The sequence below is a fragment of the Aotus nancymaae genome, unplaced genomic scaffold (assembly GCF_030222135.1).
Source record: "Aotus nancymaae isolate 86718 unplaced genomic scaffold, 86718_ANA_hifiasm-v0.15.2.pri h1tg000059l, whole genome shotgun sequence".
Classification (NCBI taxonomy): Eukaryota; Metazoa; Chordata; class Mammalia; order Primates; family Aotidae; genus Aotus; species Aotus nancymaae.
In genome coordinates, this window is record NW_026988473.1 from 50,553,199 (window position 1) to 50,572,473 (window position 19,275).

Below are 19,275 nucleotides of genomic sequence, written 5' to 3' on the forward strand. Positions count from 1 at the left end.
AGACAGAGGTTGCATTGAGCAGAGACCAGGCCACTGTACTCCATCTAGCCTATGTGCTACAGTAAGACTCTGTTTCAAGAGGAAAAAAAAAAAAAGAAAACACAAAGGCTCGCTGCAGTGGCGCACGTCTGAAATTACAGCACTTTGAGAGGCTGAGGTGGCTGGATCACTTGAGGTCAGGAGTTCGAGACCAGCCTGGCCAAAATAGTGAAACCTCATCTCTACTAAAAATACAAAAATTAGTCTGGGCGCAGAGGTTCACGCCTGTAATCCCAGCACTTTGGGAGGCTGAGGCGAGTGGATCACGAGATCAAGAAATCGAGACCATCCTGCCCAACATGGTGAAAATCCGTCTACTAAAAATACAAAAATTAGCTGGGCATGGTGGTGAGCGCCTGTAGTCCCAGCTACTTGGGAGGCTGAGGCAGGATCACTTGAACCCAGGAGGCGGAGGTTGCAGTGAGCCGAGATCCCGCCACTGCACTCCAGACTGGTGACAAAGCAAGACTCTGTCTCAAACAAAAAAAGAAAGAAAAAAAAATTCACATTAGCATCTAGAGTGAAACTTTATTCTTTCAATCATTCCAAAAATTATTTATTTAGGTGTTTGTGGTACAAGACATCATGGCAGGAGCTGACACTACACAGTTGAATACGACAACCAGGCTCTACGATTTCATGGCAACTTACAGTGTTGTCAAGAAATACAAGATAAATACTTAAACAATACAAGTACAGCAACTATTTACATAGCATTTACATTGTACTGAGTATTAAAAATCTAGAAATGATTTAAAGTGTTCAGGGGGATGTGCACAGGTTAAGCAAATACTATACCATATTATATAAGGAACTTCAGCATCCATGAATTTTGCTATCCGTGGGGGTCCTGGAACCAACAACCCCTCATAGATTCCAAGGGACAAGTGTGTAATGGAAGAAGTAGAGAGCAGTATGGAAGAATCAAAAGGAGGATCTCCTAACACAGAAGACCTGATCAGAAGGATTTAGGTGGATGAAAGGGAGGTATTGACCCTTTCCACAACTCTAGATGTAAACGCTGCAAACCACTATCACTTTATTTAAAAACCCTTCCACCTATGCCATTCTGCATACCGTTTCTTTCTAGTCTGTCTCCTTCTCAGGCTCTATTACTGATTTCTCATCCTGTTTAATCTATAAATGCTAGAATTCACCAGGACTTGGTCATAGGCCATCTTTCTTCTCCCCAGCTGATCTCATCCAATCATTATCTTTACAAAGCATCATTTTCCCCTCAAAGTTATTACTCTATTTCCCTGTACACTTCTCCCAACCTCTCATCACAATCTTCACAGTAATTCTCACCACTTTCTTCAACACAGTTTTATATATCAAGTCCTGTCAATTCTAAATCCAGAATCCTTTTTAAAAATGCATCTACTTTCTCCATTCCCATGAACACCAACCTAGTTCAATTGACTATCATCCCTCTTAATTTAACTATTTGTGCCCCCAATCATTCTCCATTTAGCAGCCAAAGATCTTTTAAAATTATAAATCAATCTCATTTAAGCAAACCTTTTAACAAGCTTTCTACTGCACCTTCTAAGGCCCTACATGAAGATATCTTGTACCTGCCATTTTTTTTTCTTGAGGAGGAGTCTCACTTTTGTCCCCCAGGCTGGAGTACAATGTCGCAATCTAGGCTCATTGTAAACTCCGCCTCCTGGGTTCAAGAGATTCTCCTGCCTCAGCCTCCCAAGTAGCTGGGATTACAGGCATCTGCCATCACACTCGGCTAACTTTTTTTGTATTTTTAGTAGAGTCGGTCTTTCACCATGTTGGCCAGGCTGGTCTCGAACTCCTGACTTCAGGTGATTGGCCTGCCTTGGCCTCCCAAAGTACTGGGATTACAGGCAAAGGGCACCACACCTGGCCATCCTTGCCTCATTTTTAAAACCTCTCTCAACACAATCCCACTTCCCTAGCTACAAGCCTTTAGGTTCTTTTGACAAGAAAGAAATATATTTAACAGACACAAAATTACAGCTAGATAGTAGGAGTAAGTTCTGGTGTTCTACAGCACTGTAGAGTAACTATAATGAACAACAATGTATTGTATATTTTCAAATAGCTAGAAGAGCAGATTTTGATGTTCCTAGCCCAAAGAAATGATACACATTTGAGATGATGAATATGCTAATTACCCTGATTTGATCATTACATTGTTGTATACATGTACTGAAATACCACTGTACCCCACAGATATGTATTATACAATTATCATGTGTCCATCAAAATTAATAATAAAAGCAAAAAGAAAGAAACACATTACTTCATTTCAGAATCGTTTGTATATGCAGTGTCTTTCTACTGACAATCATCCTTCTCTTGCATGCTCCACCAGTTAACTGTTCACAACTTCACGTTCTTTGGGTCTCAGCTTAAACATTATTTCCTTAGAGAAGCTTTTTTTTTTTTTTTTAGGGCAGGGTTTCACCATGTTGGCCAGGCTGGTCTTGAACTCCTGACCTCAGGTGATCCACCTGCCTCAGCCTCCCAAAGTGCTGAGATTACAGGCGTGAGCCACCACGCCCAGCCTAGAGAAGCTTTTTCTGCCTGATCACTCAAGCTAAAGTAGGGCTCCCTACTGCTCTCATAACCATTATTTTTCTTCATAACACTTATTACATATTTGTTTACTATATTTGCGGGTGGGTCTTATGCCTGTTTCTCCTATTAATTAGACTCTAAGCCCCTACTGAGTAAGGACTATACTGTTTATATCCCCAGTTCTTCATGACACTTGGCATTTAAGCTATTCAAAAAATCCATTGAATGAATTGGAAGAGCCAACAAATAAATGCCGATGTGATTGCCTAGGGGTAGAGTAGAGTGAGAAAGGTTTTTATATTTAAGACAGATAGATGAGCCCACAAAAGACACTATCATCCATACTACTAGAGCACTTTTCAGACCATTTACATTACATATATCTGATCTCCTGCAACAAATCACAAATTCCTGGAATGAACTGCTGCAATCGGATAGTCTTGGTTGTAAATCTAGGTGATGCCACTTCCTAGAATTCTAAGCCTTCAACAAGTTGATTCAGTAAATCTAAGTCTCAATTACAAAATAAGAATAATAAAAAATGCCGGGCACGGTGGCTCAAGCCTGTAATCCCAGCACTTTGGGAGGCTGAGGCCGGTGGATCACAAGGTCAAGAGATCGAGACCATCCTGGTCAACATGGTGAAACCCAGTCTCTAGTAAAAATACAAAAAAAAAAAAACTAGCTGGGCATAGTGGCTCACGCCTGTAGTCCCAGCTACTTGGGAGGCTGAGGCAGGAGGATTGCTTGAACCCAGGAGGCGGAGGTTGCAATAAGCCGAGATTGTGCCACTGCACTCCAGCCTGGCGCCTGGCAACAGAGTGAGACTCTGTCAAAAAAAAAAAAAAAAAAAAAAAAGAATAATAAAATCTACTTCACAGGATGGCTATAAGGAGTATATAAAACAACACAGAAAATATCTTAGCAAATATCAAGACATAACAAATGTTATATCCTTTATATATCCATGTTCAATAGAATCTCCCTTTCTCAGAGTATGCTCTAACATGAGTAATGTATAAACAGATGTACAGCCAAGTTACCCTATAGTTCCTTAAATCGCCCATAAAGCACATATGTATGGTTTTGTGTATACAACCTCTCTTGAGGTCCCAACACTGAAGCTTTTCCTTAATTTGAAACAGACTACTTTAAGTGATTAGAGCCCCAGATTAAGCTGTTGGTTTAGGTTTGGGATTATGTTAGAACAACAAAAACTGTGCAGCAAAGTGGCTCACACCTGTGATTCCAGTGCTTTGGAAGGCTGATGCAGGAGGATCACCTGAGGTCACAAGTTCAAGACCAGCCTGGACAACAAGCAAGACACCACCTCTACAGAAAATTTAAAAATTATAATAGCTGGGAGTGGAAGCATGCATTTGTAGTTTTAGCTACCCAGGAGGCTGAGGCAAGAGGACTGCTTGGACCCAGGAGTTTGAGGCTGCAGTGAGCTATGATCACACCACTCTACTCCTGCCTGGGCAACAAAGCAAAATCTCAACTTTAAACAACAAAAACCACCACCATTTTTGTTGGCTGCACAGATATGTATAGAGCCACATTATACCAATTAGGGCAGGCAAATCTAATCTGTAGTAACAGAAGTCAGAAAAACAGTAACTTGGAGGAGGAATCATACTGAATAGTAAGAGTACCAAGGAAACTTTCTAGGCCAATGAAAACATTATATGTGTCTTGGTCTGGGTGTTGGTTACCCAGATTTAACATAAAAAAACAAAATCGAGACTATTTTTACCCCAACTTTAACAGCAGCATTACTCATAATAGTCTAAAAGTGGAAACAACCTGTATGCCCACCAACTAATGAAAGTAAAATGTGTCTTATCGATACACACAATAGAATGCTATTCAGCAATCAAAAAACTGAAGTACTAGGCCAGTTGCGGTGGCTCACATCTGTAATCTCAACACTTTGGGAGGCCGAAGCTGGCGGACCACCCGAGATCGAGAGTTCGAAACCAGTCTGACCAACACCGAGAAACCCTATCTCTACTAAAAATACAAAATTATATGGGCGTGGTGGCACATGCCTATAATCCCAGCTACTTAGGAGGCTGAGGCAGAAGAATCACTTGAACCTGGGAGGTAGAGGTTGCAGTGAGTCAAGATCATGCCATTGCACTCCAGTCTGGGGAACAAGAGTGAAACTTCGCCTCAAAAAAAAAAAAAAAAAAGTACTGGCCGGGCGCATTGGCTCACGCCTGTAACCCTAGCACTTTGGGAGGCCAAGGTGGGTGGATCACCTGAAGTCAGGAGTTCAAGACCAGCCTGGCCACCATGGTGAAACCCTATCTTAAAAAAAAAAAAAAAAGTACTGATACATGTTACAACATGCATAAACTTTGAAAACATTAAGCTGTATGAAAGAAGCCAGTCGCAAAAGAATACATATTGTATGATTCCAATTACATGAACTATCTGGAATAGACAAATCTATATAGACACGAAAATAGGATGGTGCCTAGGTCTGGGATGGGGTTTGGGGTGGAATGGGGAGTGACTGCTAAGATATGAATTTTCTTCCTGGGGTGACAGAAATGTTTTAAAGATTGGGTGATGGTTGCTCAACTGTGAACATACTAAAAGCCATTGTATTGCAATACTTGAAATGTGTAAATAGTTAAATCGACAACACTGAACTATGAAAATAAGCGCTCACCACTTTTTGTTTTTGAGATGGAGTCTCGTTTTATCGCCAAAGCTGGAGTGCAGTGGCGTAATCTCGGCTCACTGCAACATCAGCCTCCCGGGTTGAAGTGATTCTGCTACCTCAGCTTCCTGAGTAGCTGTAATTACAGGGGCGTGCGCTGCTACGCCCAGCTAATTTTTGTATTTTTAGTAGAGATGGGGCTTCACCATGTTGGCCAGGCTGGTCTTGAACTCCTGACCTCAAGTGATCTGCCCACCTCAACCTCCCAAAATGCTGGGATTACAGGGGTCAGCCACCATGCCCGGCCATCACTTACCACTTTATTAACCTTATTAATTACCTTCAGAAACATGTAAGTATAGATTTTAAAAGTGTGATTGATGAAAAAAAGCAAAACTTTCAGCCGGACGTGGTGGCTCACACCTGTAATCCCAGCACTTTGGGAGGCTGAGGTGGGCAGATCACCTGAGGTCACGAGTTCAACACCAGCCTGACCAACTTGGTGAAACCCCATCTCTACTAAAAAAAAAAAAAAAAATACAAAAATCAGCCAGACGTGGTGACAGGCATCTATAGTCCCAGCTACTTGGGAGGCTGAGGCAGGAGAATCACTACCAAAACCCAGGAGGCAGGGTTGCAGTGAGCCAAGATCGCACCATTGCACTTCAGCCTGGGGCACAGAGCAAGACTCTCAAAAAAAAAAAAAAAAAAAAGCATAGCTTTTAGACAACTGAGCTACAGTAAGAATAAGAAAGAGAGGACATTTCTGTTAGCGGGAATAGAGCAGGAAAACTCAACCAGAGACATCTATCTAGCTGCTCTATACAAATTTCTACCTACCTGAAATCCCTAAGACAGGAAGCCTTGTATTCTCCAAAAGAAGGTAACAGATGAGGGCTGGGAGTGGTGGCTCATACCGGTAATCCCAGCACTTTGGGAGGTCAACACGGGCGGATCACTAGAGGTTATGAGTTCGAGACCAGTCTGGTCAACACGGTAAAACCCCATCTCTACTAAGAATTCAAAAATTAGCCAGGCATGGTGGCGCATGCCTGTAATCTCAGCTACTCGGGAGGCTGAGGCAGGATAACTACTTGAATCTGGGAGAGGTTGCAGTGAGCCGAGTTCACACCACTGCACTCCAGCCTGGGGGACACAGTGAGACTCTGAAGAAAATCAAAAAGAAAGAAGGTAACAAATGAATTTAGAGCAATCCTAATGGATAACAGACAGGAAAGTCTCATGAAAAAAACTGAGACAGAGAGTATATTAGGCTGGAGGTTGAATGTGGGGGGTAAACTGTAAACTGGTATGAGGGATTTTATTGTGGTGATGGAAATGTTCCAAAACTAGACAGTTGTACAACTAGATAAATCTACTAAAGACCACTGATTGTCACTTAAAATAGACCAACTTTATGATATGTAAATTATACTTAAAGTTTATTGGTCAGTCTGGGTTCCAAAAAAAAGAAAAAAGAAAATTTTAAGATGAAGGAAACAAGATCCAGTTGTATAATTATAAAACAAATAAAAGACACACATTAACTCTTCAAATTAGGGAAAAAAATTCTTTTAGGCACTGGTTTATCTTTAACAACTTTCTGGCATACCTGTAGCAAATTATCACACATTAAAAAGAATGCTTCTAATTTTTATGGTAATTTAAAACATAAAGGGGCTGAGGGTGGTGACTCACACTTGTAATCCCAGCACTTTGGGTGGCAGAGGCCGGCGGATCACTTGAGGTCAGGAGTTCGAAACCAGCCCGGCCAACGTGGTGAAACCCAGTCTCTACTAAAACTACAAAAATTAGCCAGGCATTGTGGTTGGTGCCTGTAATCCCAGCTACTCGAGAGGCTGAGGCAGGAACATCACTTGAAACCAGAAGGTGGAGGTTTCAGTGATCCAAGATCGTGCCACTGCACTCCAGCCTGGGCAAAAGAGCAAAACTCCATCTCAAAATACAATAAATAAATAAAATAAACTTAAGTAAAAATATAACTAGCATCAAACTTTATCACAAAAATCCTTTAAAATTTGGGCAATTATGGTATTATTGTCAACAGTTTGGCAATCATCAACACAGGCCTCAGAATATGCTACAATAGATCTTTTATGAGTCAAAATATAAATGTAATTTCTGGATGCTGGCCCTAATTATATGCCCAGTTCCCTCCTCAAGCTCCTGGATTCTAGCAAAGAACTGAATCAACAAATGAGTCATTACACATCATTAATTAAGGCTAAAACTCCTAATACTCTAGTTTTAAAAGCTCGTAACCATAATACAAAAAAAAAACCACCTTGCTAGACATCTTTCAACCTTCTCTTTATCTGTCATCAACCCAGATAATTTCAATAGTCACCCTTAATTCATCTCATCAAAATTCTTCAACAAACCCAACTCCATTCTTCTTACTAGTACTGACAATGTGCCAGACAATATAGAGTAAAAAGATCAGTATGAAATTATTTTGAGAGTTTAATTCCAGTTGGACTAATTAGTACAATTTCAAGTTAGAACCTAAGGGACATAAACCTGGAAATGGAAGAAAAGACTTTAAATAGGAAAAGTAGTATGGGGTATGTTAAGGAGATTATTAACAGAATTAAAAATAGCAAAAGACAAAAATGAACTGGTATTGTGTCCAACACATTTAATGAGTGTGAACTTTCTGTGAAGGTTTTTACATGATCAGATCTATGCTATAAGAAGATGAGGTCTTGAAGCACTATGAAGAATGTAATTCAAGAATTGACGACTAACTATAAAACATAAATGAAAAACTTTAGTACAATAGGTTGTAGCAATAGACCTCAAAAACCACAGGCAGCTTCCCCGATGCTTTCTCTGTCCCCCAAAATAAGCTCAACTTTAAAAAAAAGAAAAAGAAAAATGTACACTAGGCCGGGTACGGTGGCTCACGCCTGTAATACAGCACTCTGGGAGGCCGAGGCAGGAGGATCACAAGGTCAGGAGATCAAGACCAGCTTGTCCAATATGGCGAAACCCTGTCTCTACTCAAAAGTACAAAAATTAGCTGGGCGTGGTGGCGTATGCCTGTAATCACAGCTACCCAGGAGGCTGAGACAGGAGAACTGCTTGAACCCGGGAGGTGGAGGCTGCAGTGAGCCGAGATCGCGCCACTGCACTCCAGCCTGGAAACAGAGCGAGACTCCAGCTAAAAAAAAAAAGAAATGTTTTGTAATGACAGGGTCTCCCTATGTTGCCCAGGCTGTTCTTGAACTCCTGGATTCAAGTGATCCTCCTCCTGCTTTGACCTCCCAAAGTGCTGGGAATTCAAATGTGAGCCACCGCACCCAGCCTCTTTCAGATCTTTAACAAGCTATGTCATTGCATAACTTCCTGTCTAAGAACCAAAGTACCAAGGGACTTTCCTCCAAAATTCAGAACAGTACTTTGAAATACTCCTGGTGAAGAAATTTTATCTAAACTACAGGCTACTCTGGTCTTCCTAAAATATTTTGCTTAATTTGTAGACATTCCAAATTATCCTACAAATATGCCATTCTTTTACACTTTTCCAGACCTAATATTTTCATCAATGAAATACTTTTAATAAAATGAAATCAAATGAACCATTTATCAGTAAGGTATAGCACACATAGCAGTAATAGTTAACCATTTGTGACAATCCCAAAAGTGATCCAGGATAGTGTGAGATTAAAAAAAAACAAAACAAAAAAAACCCCACAAAATAACAAGAAACTTATCAAATGCAATGAGAAAGTAGCACTGCTGTCTATATATATATAAAACCATTAGACCAGGCACAGTGGCTTAGGCCTGTAATCCCAGCACTTTGGGAGGCTGAGGTGAGCCAAACTCCTGAGGTCAGGAGTTCAAGACCAGCCTGGCCAGCATGGTGAAACCCCATCTCTACCAAAAATACAAAATTACCCAGGCGTGGTGGTGCACACCTGTAATCCCAGCTACTCGGGAGGCTGAGGCAAGAGAATCACTTGAAGCCAGGAGGCAGAGGTTGCAGTGAGCCGAGATCACACAGCTGCACTCCAGCCTGGGCAAAAAGAGCGAAACTCCACTCAAAAAAATATATATATGTGACCATTATATACCATTTTGAGCTTAGGAACTAAGAGTTTAAATGGCTCCTGAGTAAACCCCCTAATTCCACTTACCGCATTTTTCTTGACTGCAAATATAACAGGGAGCAGACTATTGATGCCCAGATCATATCCACCTTAGCCAGACTTAATGGTTTCCTCATCCAAAACTTACATGTAGCTTTATTATAATACCGACCACATGTATTGTAAGGACCAGTAGTGATCATGAATTACTCTGCATCTAACTACTTAGGCTCAGTGCCTAGCACACAGACATTTGCTGTTAAATGAACCAGACTGGGAATTATCCTTCAGAATGAGTATTTCATAAAAATCTTCCTGGCAATACATTTAAAAATCCCGGCCAGTGTGGTAGCTCACGCCTGTAATCCCAGTACTTTGGGAGACCGAGTTAGGTAGATTGCTTGAGTCCACGAGTTCGAGAACAGCCTAGGCAACATGGTGAAACCCCATCTCTACTAAAAATACAAAAATTTCACCAGATTTGGTAGCGCGTGCTGGTAGTGCCGGCTACTTGGGAGGCTAATGTGGGAGAATCAGCTGAGCCTAGGAAGTCGATACTGCACTGAGCTGTGATCGCACCACTGCACTCCAGCCTGGGCAACTGAAGCGAGACCCTAACTCAGAAATAAACAAATAGGCTGGGCGCAGTGGCTCACGTCTTGTAACCCCAGCACTTTGGGAGGTTGAGGCAGGCAAATTACTTGACGTCAAGAGTTTGAGATCAGCCTGGCTAACATGGTGAAACCCCATCTCTACCAAAAATACAAAAAATTAGCCAGGCATGGAGGCGGAGGCCTGGAGTCCCAGCTCCCTAGGAGGCTGAGGCAGGAGATTTGCTTGAACCTGGGAGGCAGAGGTTGCGGTGAGCCAAGATCACGCCACTGCACTCCAGCCTGGGCAACAAAGTGAGGCTGTCTAAAAAAAATTAAAAGTAAAAGCAAATGGCCGGGCACGGTGGCTCACACCTGTAATCCCAGCACTTTGGGAGGCCAAGGCAGGAGGATCGCAATGTCAGGAGTTTGAGACCAGCCTGACCAACATGGTGAAACCCCAGCTACTCAGGAGGCTGAGGTAGGAGTACTGCTTGAACCCGGGAGGTGGAGGTTGCAGTGAGCCAGGATCGTGCCACTGCACTACAGTCTAGGCGACAGAGCGAGACTCTATTTAAAAAAAAAGAAAAGGCCGGGTGCAGTGGCTCACGCCTGTAATCCCAGCACTTTGGGAGGCCAAGGCAGGTGGATCACGAGGTCAAGAGATTGAGACCATCCTAGTCAACATGGTGAAACCCCGTCTCTACTAAAAATACAAAAAATTAGCTGGGCATGGTGGCATGTGCCTATAATCCCAGCTACTCAGGAGGCTGAGGCAGGAGAATTGCCTGAACCCAGAAGGCGGAGGTTGCGGTGAGCCGAGATCGCACCATTGCACTCCAGCCTGGGTAACGAGAGTGAAACTCCGTCTCAAAAAAAAAAAAAAGAAAAAAAAATACACAAAATTAGCCAGGTCTAGTGGCACATGCCTGTAATCCCAGCTACTTGGGAGGCCGAGGCAGGAGAGTCACTTGAACCTAGCGGGTGGAGGTTGTGGTGAGCCGAGATCATGCATTGAACTCCAGCCCAGGCAACAAGAGTGAAACGCCATGTCAAGAAAAAAAAAAAGTAAATAAATTTAAAAAATAGTAAAGAAAAACTTCAATTCAATTGCAACCTTCACTAGAACCATGACTTTTTCTCGTGTACAGTGTTGGATCTCCAGCATCAAGGATGGTATCTGCCTCCTGACAGAAACAATATTTTTTTCAAATATTTTTGTAACAGAAATAATTGTTTGTTGAGTTGCTACTTACAGCTAGTACTCCAAGGTTTTTTTTAAAAGATGGATCTTAGCTGGGTACAGTGGCTCATGCCTATAAGCTCAGCAGTTTTAGAAGCCAAGGCAGGAATATTGCTTGAGCTCAGGAGTTCGATTCCGATTCCAGCCCAGAAAACATGGCAAGACCCTACCTCCACAAAAAATACAAAAATTGACCAGATGCGGTGGCTCACACCTGTAATCCCAGAACTTTGGGAGGCTGAGGCAGGTGGATCACCTGAGGTCAGAAGTTCAAGACCAGCCTGACTAACAAAAATTAGCCAAGCATGGTGGTGCGCACCTGTAAACTCAGCTACTTGAGAGGCTGAGGCAGGAGAATCACTTGAACCCAGGAGACAGAGGTTGCAGTGAGATCGAGATCGTGCCATTGCACTCCAGCTTGGGTAACAAGAGCGAAACTCTGTCTCAAAAAAAAAAACATTTAGCCAGGTATGGTGGCATGTACCTGGTAGTCCCAGCTGCTCGGGACGCTGAGGTAGGAGGATAACTTGAGCCTGGCAGACAGAGGTTGCAGTGAGCCAAGATTGTACCACTGCACTCTGGGTGACAGAGCCAGACTAAAAAAAGTAAAAAAAAAAAAATATATATATATATATCTCCTGATTTAAAGATTTTACTGTCCCACTAGAGCTAAACAAGTTCAAGATAAGTGAACTTTTAGAGTAGGAAGGAGAGTTAGCAATCACTTAGTTCAAATGAAATTTAACAATTAAAATATAAGGAAAAATATCAGATTAGGTGCTAAGAAGATGAGTTTTAAGTTAACATAGTAGTACTACAGAAGGTTAGTGCAGGGAAAGGTCAATGTAAAGCACGAGTATGAAGAAACGTTTCCTGATTTAAAATGGCATTTAAGATGAGCTTCATGAAAGTTAAGGATAGGAAAATTTTAGTTACAGGTAATAGGAGCTTAACAGAGTTTGGGCAGCATGAGTAAAGGTTTGCATATAGAAAGGTTTCCATAGCAGAACACTAGCAGCTAAAGCAGGAAGAAATCCAAGAGACTGTTGTCAATTATGATAATCTATTCCAAATTTTTTTTTTTTTTTTTTTTGAGACGGAATTTCGCTCTTGTTACCCAGGCTGGAGTGCAATGGCGCGATCTAGGCTCACCGCAACCTCCGCCTCCTGGGTTCAGGCAATTCTCCTGCCTCAGCATCCTGAGTAGCTGGGATTACAGGCACGCGCCACCATGCCCAGCTAATTTTTTGTATTTTTAGTAGAGACGGGGTCTCACCATGTTGACCAGGATGGTCTCGATCTCTTGACCTCGTGATCCACCCGCCTCGGCTTCCCAAAGTGCTGGGATTATAGGCGTGAGCCACTGCGCCTGGCCCAAATTTTAATGTTTTATTTTTATTTTAGAAATGAAGTGTGTGTGTGTGTTTACACATGTGTAGGAAAGGGCAGTCTTTGTATCCCCAAGACCAAATAGTCTCTGGAACGTAACAAACACTCAATTGTTTATTGTGTGAATGGATACCAAATGTTACATATTTTAAACAAAAATGCTTTAAAAATTCCACTTCTTAGCTGGGTGTGGTGGCTTACAACTGTAATCCCAGCACTTTGGGAGGCTGAGGCTGGCGGATCACAAGGTCAGGAGATGGAGGCCATCCTGACTCGCTGAAACCCCATCCCAACTAAAAATACAAAAAATTAGCTGGGTGTGGTGGCACACACCTGTTGTCCCAGATACTCAGGAGGCTGAGGCAGGAAAATCTCTTGAACCTGGGAGGCGAAGGTTGCAGTGAGCTGAGATTGCATCACTGTACTCCAGGCTGGGTGACAAAGTGAGACTCCGCCAAATAAAAATAAAAATTAAAATTAAAATTCCACCTTGGCCGAGCATGGTGGCTCATGTCTGTAATCCCAGCACTTTGGGAGGCCAAGGCAGGTGGATCACCTGCGGTCAGGTGTTCGAGACCAGTTGGGCCAACATGGTGAAATCCTGTCTCTACTAAAAATACAAAAATTAGCAGGCATGGTGGTGGGCACCTGTAATCCCAACTACTCAGGAGGCTGAGGCAGAAGAATTGCTTGAATCCTGGAGGCGGAGGTTGCAGTGAGCCAAGATCGCACCGTTGCACTCTAGCCTGGGCAACAGAGTGAGACTCCATCTCAAAAAAAAAAAAAATTCCGCTTCTAGGTTGGGTGTGCTGGTTAACACCAGTAATCCCAGCACTGTGGGAGGTCAGGCAGGAAAGCTGCCCGAGCCCAGGAGTTTGAGACCTGCCACTGCACTCACTCCAGCCTGGGCAATGTAGCAAGGCCTTGGCTCTAAAAAAATTAAAAATAAGCCTAGACAACACGATAAAACCCCTGTCTCTACAAAAAATACAAATATTAGTTGGGCCTGGTGGCACATCCCTATAGTCCCAGGTACTTGGGAGGCTGAGGTGAGAGTATTGCTTGAGCCCAGGAGGGAGAGGCTGCAGTGAGCCACGATGGTGCCACTGCATTCCAGCCTGGGTGACAGAGCAAGACCCTGTCTCAAAAAATAAACAGGCCAGGAGTAGTGGCTCACGTTTGAAATTCCAGTGCTTTGGGAGGCTGAGGAGGGCAGATCACAAGGTCAAGAGTTTGAGACCAGCCTGGCCAACTTGGTGAAACCCCATCTCTACTAAAAATACAAAAAATTAGACGGGCATGGTGGCAGGCGCCTGTAATCCCAGCTACTTGGGAGGCTGAGGCAGAAGAATCACTTGAACCTGGTTGAATAATTAAATAAATAAATTGTTTATTTATTTATTTATTTAAGACAGAGTCTCACTCTGTTGCCCAGGCTGGACTGCAGTGCCATGATCTCAGCTCACTGCAATCCTCCTGCCTCAGCCTCCTAAGTAGCTGGGATTACAGGCATGCGGCACCACGCCCAGCTAATTTTGTATTTTTAGTAGAGATGAGGTTTCTCCATGTTGATCAGGCTGGTCTCGAATTCCAAACCTCAGGTGATCTGCCTGCCTCGGCCTCCCAAAGTGTTGGTATTATAGGTGCGACCCAGCCAAATAAAATTAATTTTAAAAAAGAGCAAAATATGTATGACAAATCAGTGCTATAGAGAAAAGCAAGTGAAGGGAGACAGGGAGTATGGTGGTCAAGAAACTTCTCAGTGATAAGGAGACATTTGAACAGAGATGGAAAGAAATGAGAGAACAAGTTGCAGGGAGGGATAACTATTGAAGGAGTTCCAAGCAGTGTAACAGTTAAGTGCAAAGACTGAAACAGAAGCGCTACTTTGTTTTGAAACTATCTACAATATAAATACTTTAATAACACTTACAAATTTTGCATTGAGTCAGTGATTATTTCACTTAGTGAAAAGATTCACCCAAATGTCAATAAACCTTTTCTTTGGTTCTAAATGAACCAAAACACAGGTTCAGTGGAATGAGAGACATCAGAGAATAATTCCTTCTTCTATCTTCTCCAAAGCAAGAGCCTTTCAGAAACGTTACCTCCTCATTCTTACTATATTCAAGACTTATCTGAGATCTGTCTCCAAAATCAATATTCTGCCACAAGAAAGCCAAAGCAAAAAATATTTAAATGGAAGAGAGAGGGAGAAGCTATGTATTAAAATGGAATGAAAGTAAATATACTAATAGAAAATTTACCTTAGGAAGAATATTTAAAAATCTAGGTGTTGTAATTGAAAGAAATGTATGAAATATAAACAGCTAAGGATTACAGAAATAAAGGCCATAGGCCGGGCGCGGTGGCTCACGCCTGTAATCCCAGCACTTTGGGAGGCTGAGGAGGGTGGATCACGAGGTCAAGAGATCGAGACCATCCTGGTCAACATGGTGAAACCCCGTCTCTACTAAAAATACAAAAAATTAGCTGGGCATGGTGGCGCGTGCCTGTAATCCCAGCTACTCAGGAGGCTGAGGCAGGAGAATTGTCTGAACCCAGGAGGCGGAGGTTGCGGTGAGCCGAGATCGCGCCATTGCGCTCCAGCCTGGGTAACGAGCGAAACTCCGTCTCCAAAAAAAAAAAAAAAAGAAATAAAGGCCATGTAATAAATTTTCTTAGGCCGGGCGCGGTGGCTCACGCCTATAATCCCAGCACTTTGGGAGGCCGAGGCGGGTGGATCACGAGGTCAAAAGATCGAGACCATACTGGTCAACATGGTGAAACCCTGTCTCTACTAAAAATACAAAAAAATTAGCTGAGCGTGGTGGCACGCGCCTGTAGTCCCAGCTACTTGGGAGGCTGAGGCAGGAGAATTGCTTGAACCCAGGAGGCGGAGGTTGCGGTGAGCTGAGATCGTGCCATTGCACTCCAGCCTGGGTAACAAGAGCGAAACTCCATCTCAAGAAAAAAAAGAAATAAATAAATTTTCTTTGACAGATTAGCAGTGTTTGCTGTTTGACAGTATTCCAAAACAGCAGTTTAATGGTTAAGTAAAAAAAGGCTTTATAGCCGGTGTGGTGGTACACACCTGTAGTCCCACCTACTCAGAATGCTGAGGCAGGAGAATCACTGGTATCTGGGAGGCTGAGGTTGCAATGTGCTGAGATCACACCACTGCACTTCAGCCTGGGCAATAGAGCTAGACCCTGTCTCAAAAATAAAAAAAAGGGGGGCTTTGAAAACTATTTTGATCATTTGTTTATCTTCTAAAAACTAACTTGTGAAATACCCCAGGTCTCTATTACAAGATGTCAGTGTATATAACTAGACATGCAATGTCTATTTGAGGAATAAATGAATTTTAGATTTTCAGGAAGTATTTCTCCAATTTTTGTAGAGGCGAACCAACTCTTTCAAGTACTAATTTTTTAAATTAATAATTACACACAAGTATATTTAGCCAAAATAATACCTAATTAGAGCAAAGTCATGACAGAAATGACCATGACTAAACCTTTAGCTTTTCTAGGCTTGTAAATGCATTACTATTTCATAAGCAAAATAATGTTCACCTTAATCCATGTCTACCACAAAGCAAATCAAAACAAAAAGTGATCCATTACTCCTTCCATAGTTTTGTAATGGCTCAAAAATGGGAATTTGTTTCAACTCACTATTTTATATCCAAAAAAATCTAAGCTCCTCCCAAGGTGACTCTGAGTCTAAAAATTTGAACATGTAATCATCACTTAGTATGGTATAATAATGATCCCATTTACATATAAAATATTTATATGTATATATAAATAATACTCTGTCACCCAGGCTGGTGTGCAGTGGTGCGATCTCAGCTCACTGCAACCTCTGACTTCCAGGTTCAAGCCATTCTCCTGCCTCAGCCTCGCCAGTAGCTGGGATTACAGGTGCCTGTATTTTTAGTAGAGATGAGGTTTCACTATGTTGACCAAGCTGGTCTTGAACTCCTGACCTCTTGATCCCCCCACCTCAGCCTCCCAAAGTGCTGGGATTACAGGCATGAGTCACTGCCGCCGGCCAATAGTTTTAACATTTTGAAATAATTTACATTTAATCTGTCTAAACTGTGGATAATCTTGAACTGTAAGTTCCATGAGGGCAGGAATCTCTACTGTAGTCCTTTACATTGAAAAAGTCCAATTAGTAATATTCCTGCTGTTTCTGGTCAGTCAATATGAACAATGTTTTTAAATTATTTACTTACCAGCTAAGAGAACCCTAAAATAGTTGAATTTCAAATTTAAAGTGTGATTTCTTTTTCAGTTAATGGAGCAGTGACTCACGCCTATAATCCCAGCACTTTGGGAGGCCGAGGTGGGTGGATCACCTGAGGTCAGGAGTTCAAGACCATCCAGCCTGATCAAGATGGTAAAAACCCCATCTCTACTAAAAATACAGAAATTAGCCGGGTGTGGTGGCGAATGCTTGTAATCCCAGCTACTCGGGAGACTGAGGCAGGAGAATCGCTTGAAACCGGGAGGCAGAGGTTGCAGTGAGCCGAGATCGCACCATTGCACTCCAGCCTGGGCAACAAGAGCGGAACTCCGTCTTAAAAGAAAAAAAAAAAGTACACTAAAGTTCAGAAAAGCTGACAGATTCAGCAGTATGCCAAAAAGACAGTTACTAACTGGCAGAGAAGTTACAGCAGCCCTTTTAAGAAGGCTTTAAAATACTGATCATTAATACATAAAAATGCAAAAGTTTAGAAACAAACAATGACGCTGGAGATAGTACAATAAATATCCATGCAATGAAGCTGTTTTCCAAGGAGCAGTCTCCCCAAAATATGGGGGTAAAAAACAAAACAAAAGCAACCTTCAGAGAATGCAATATCTGAACTGATAAGGCACTCACGCTTAACACTATCTCACCTGACTGTCAACAGCAACTCTACGGCGTAATTTTATGAATGGGAAAAAACTCAGGATCAAGAGGTTAAGTGATTGGCCCAAGGTCACTCAAGAAATCAGTGGTGCAACTATACCTAGAAGGGTGCACTTCACCTGATCCTTTCAACTACATAAGCCAACTCCCCGACTGAAGCATTATGACAGTAGAAGAGCAGGGATCAGATTCTGTGAGTATCCCGCACTACCCTCGTCCTGCCAAGGAGGCGCGGGGTTTGCCTTTGAAAGCCTTCCCTAGCAACTCGGCCAGAGAGGAGGAAGTTGTGCCCGAGGGGCAGGCCACTGATCAGCCCAGCGAAGTGACAAGGATGACAGGCGCAGCCCCTAATGAGCCAGTCGACATTCCCAGGAGCCCCTCCAAACCCGGTGACGGCGAAGATTGGTCTCAGAAACGTCTGAAAAACCTCCCAGTAAGTTTCGCCCCCTCCTGAATCTAAGGAACGAGCTGGGAATGAGCCAGAGGGCGGCCGGCCACCCGAGCCGGCCATGTGTCCAACCCGTCACGCCCGCCTCGCCTCAGCCGGCTCCTCATGCCTAGACCGCAGCCAGAGGCCCAGTTCAAGATCCGAAGCAAAGGCAGCCTCGGCGGCAGCCACCACCACCACACCACACCGAGGCGCCCCAGCGTGGAACTCGCCGTCAGATGTCCGCCCCACCCTCCTTTTGGGGCCCTCAACGACTCCGTCTGCGCCTCCGGCCAGGCCCCGAGGGCTCGGCCTGCCACCTCTGTCTGCCCGCCTGCCCGCCTGCCCGCCTGCCCGCCTGCCCGCCTGCCCGCCTGCCCGCCTGCCCGCCTGCCCGCCGCCACCGCTAGCCGGGTGTCCTTACTTCATTGAGCTGGCGCTCCGCGGCCTCACGCAGGGCTGGATCCATGGTGCCCCGCAGGGCCTCGATGATGGTGTTGGGGTCCATCGCAGCGCAGACTCGGTCAAACCCGGGGCTCGGGTGCTACTGGGCCAGTAATAGCGCCACTCACTGCGCACATGGACAAGCCGCGCTCCGCAGCGGCAACCGGCGCGAAAGGAAAGAGAAGCGCCAAGGCCCCGGATAGAACCTCTTCGCCTCGGCGTGGAGGCGGGAGATGCTCCAGCGACTTCCTGTGGACGCGCCCGCGGAGCACTTTGGGAGATGTAGTCCACAAACACAGTAGCAGCCCACGTGGCCGTCTGAGCTATCGTTCCTGCAGACAGGTCTTTCTACTCAAAAACGAAAAATGTTCAAATTCCACAGAAAGAAAAGTAAAACAATCAGCTACAAAAGTTTCACATAATATATTCATAATTATCGTAAAGGGAATCAGATATAGTGTGTGGTGCAATCCATTGCTAAAGGTGCGTAGTTGAAGGAAATTGAAAAGCAATTTTAGATGTGTTTCTTTCTCTTTTTTTCTTCTCTTTTTTCTTTTTCTCTTTTTTTGAAACAGAGTCTCGCTGTGTCGCCCAGGCTGGAGTGTAGTGGCGCGATCTCGGCTCACTGCAACCTCTGCCTCCCAGGTTCAAGCAATTCTCCTGCCTCAGCGTCCCAAGTGTCTGGGACTACAGGTGCCCTCCACCACGCTCGGCTAATTTTTTTTTTAGTAGAGACGCGGTTTCATTATGTTGGCCAGGCTGGTCTTGAACTCCTGACCTCGTGATTTGGCCACCTCAACCTCCCAAAGTGCTGGGATTACAGGCGTGAGCCACTGCACCCAGCCCGAGATGTGTTTCTAACTACCATTAAAATG

The 19,275-nt window shown here is 43.6% G+C and overlaps 1 protein-coding gene across 1 annotated transcript in view; it reads right to left on the bottom strand.

The window, feature by feature from the left end:
• The window catches only part of IPO7 (importin 7), a 61,482-nt gene extending 42,854 nt beyond the window's left edge, over nt 1-18,628 (bottom strand). Inside the window, exon 1 of the mRNA XM_012456690.3 lies at nt 18,381-18,628. Within this exon, the coding sequence (XP_012312113.1) occupies nt 18,381-18,464 (84 nt within the window). The 5' untranslated portion in view covers nt 18,465-18,628. The remainder of the gene's footprint in view (nt 1-18,380) is intronic.
• Between the last annotated feature and the right edge of the window lie 647 nt (nt 18,629-19,275).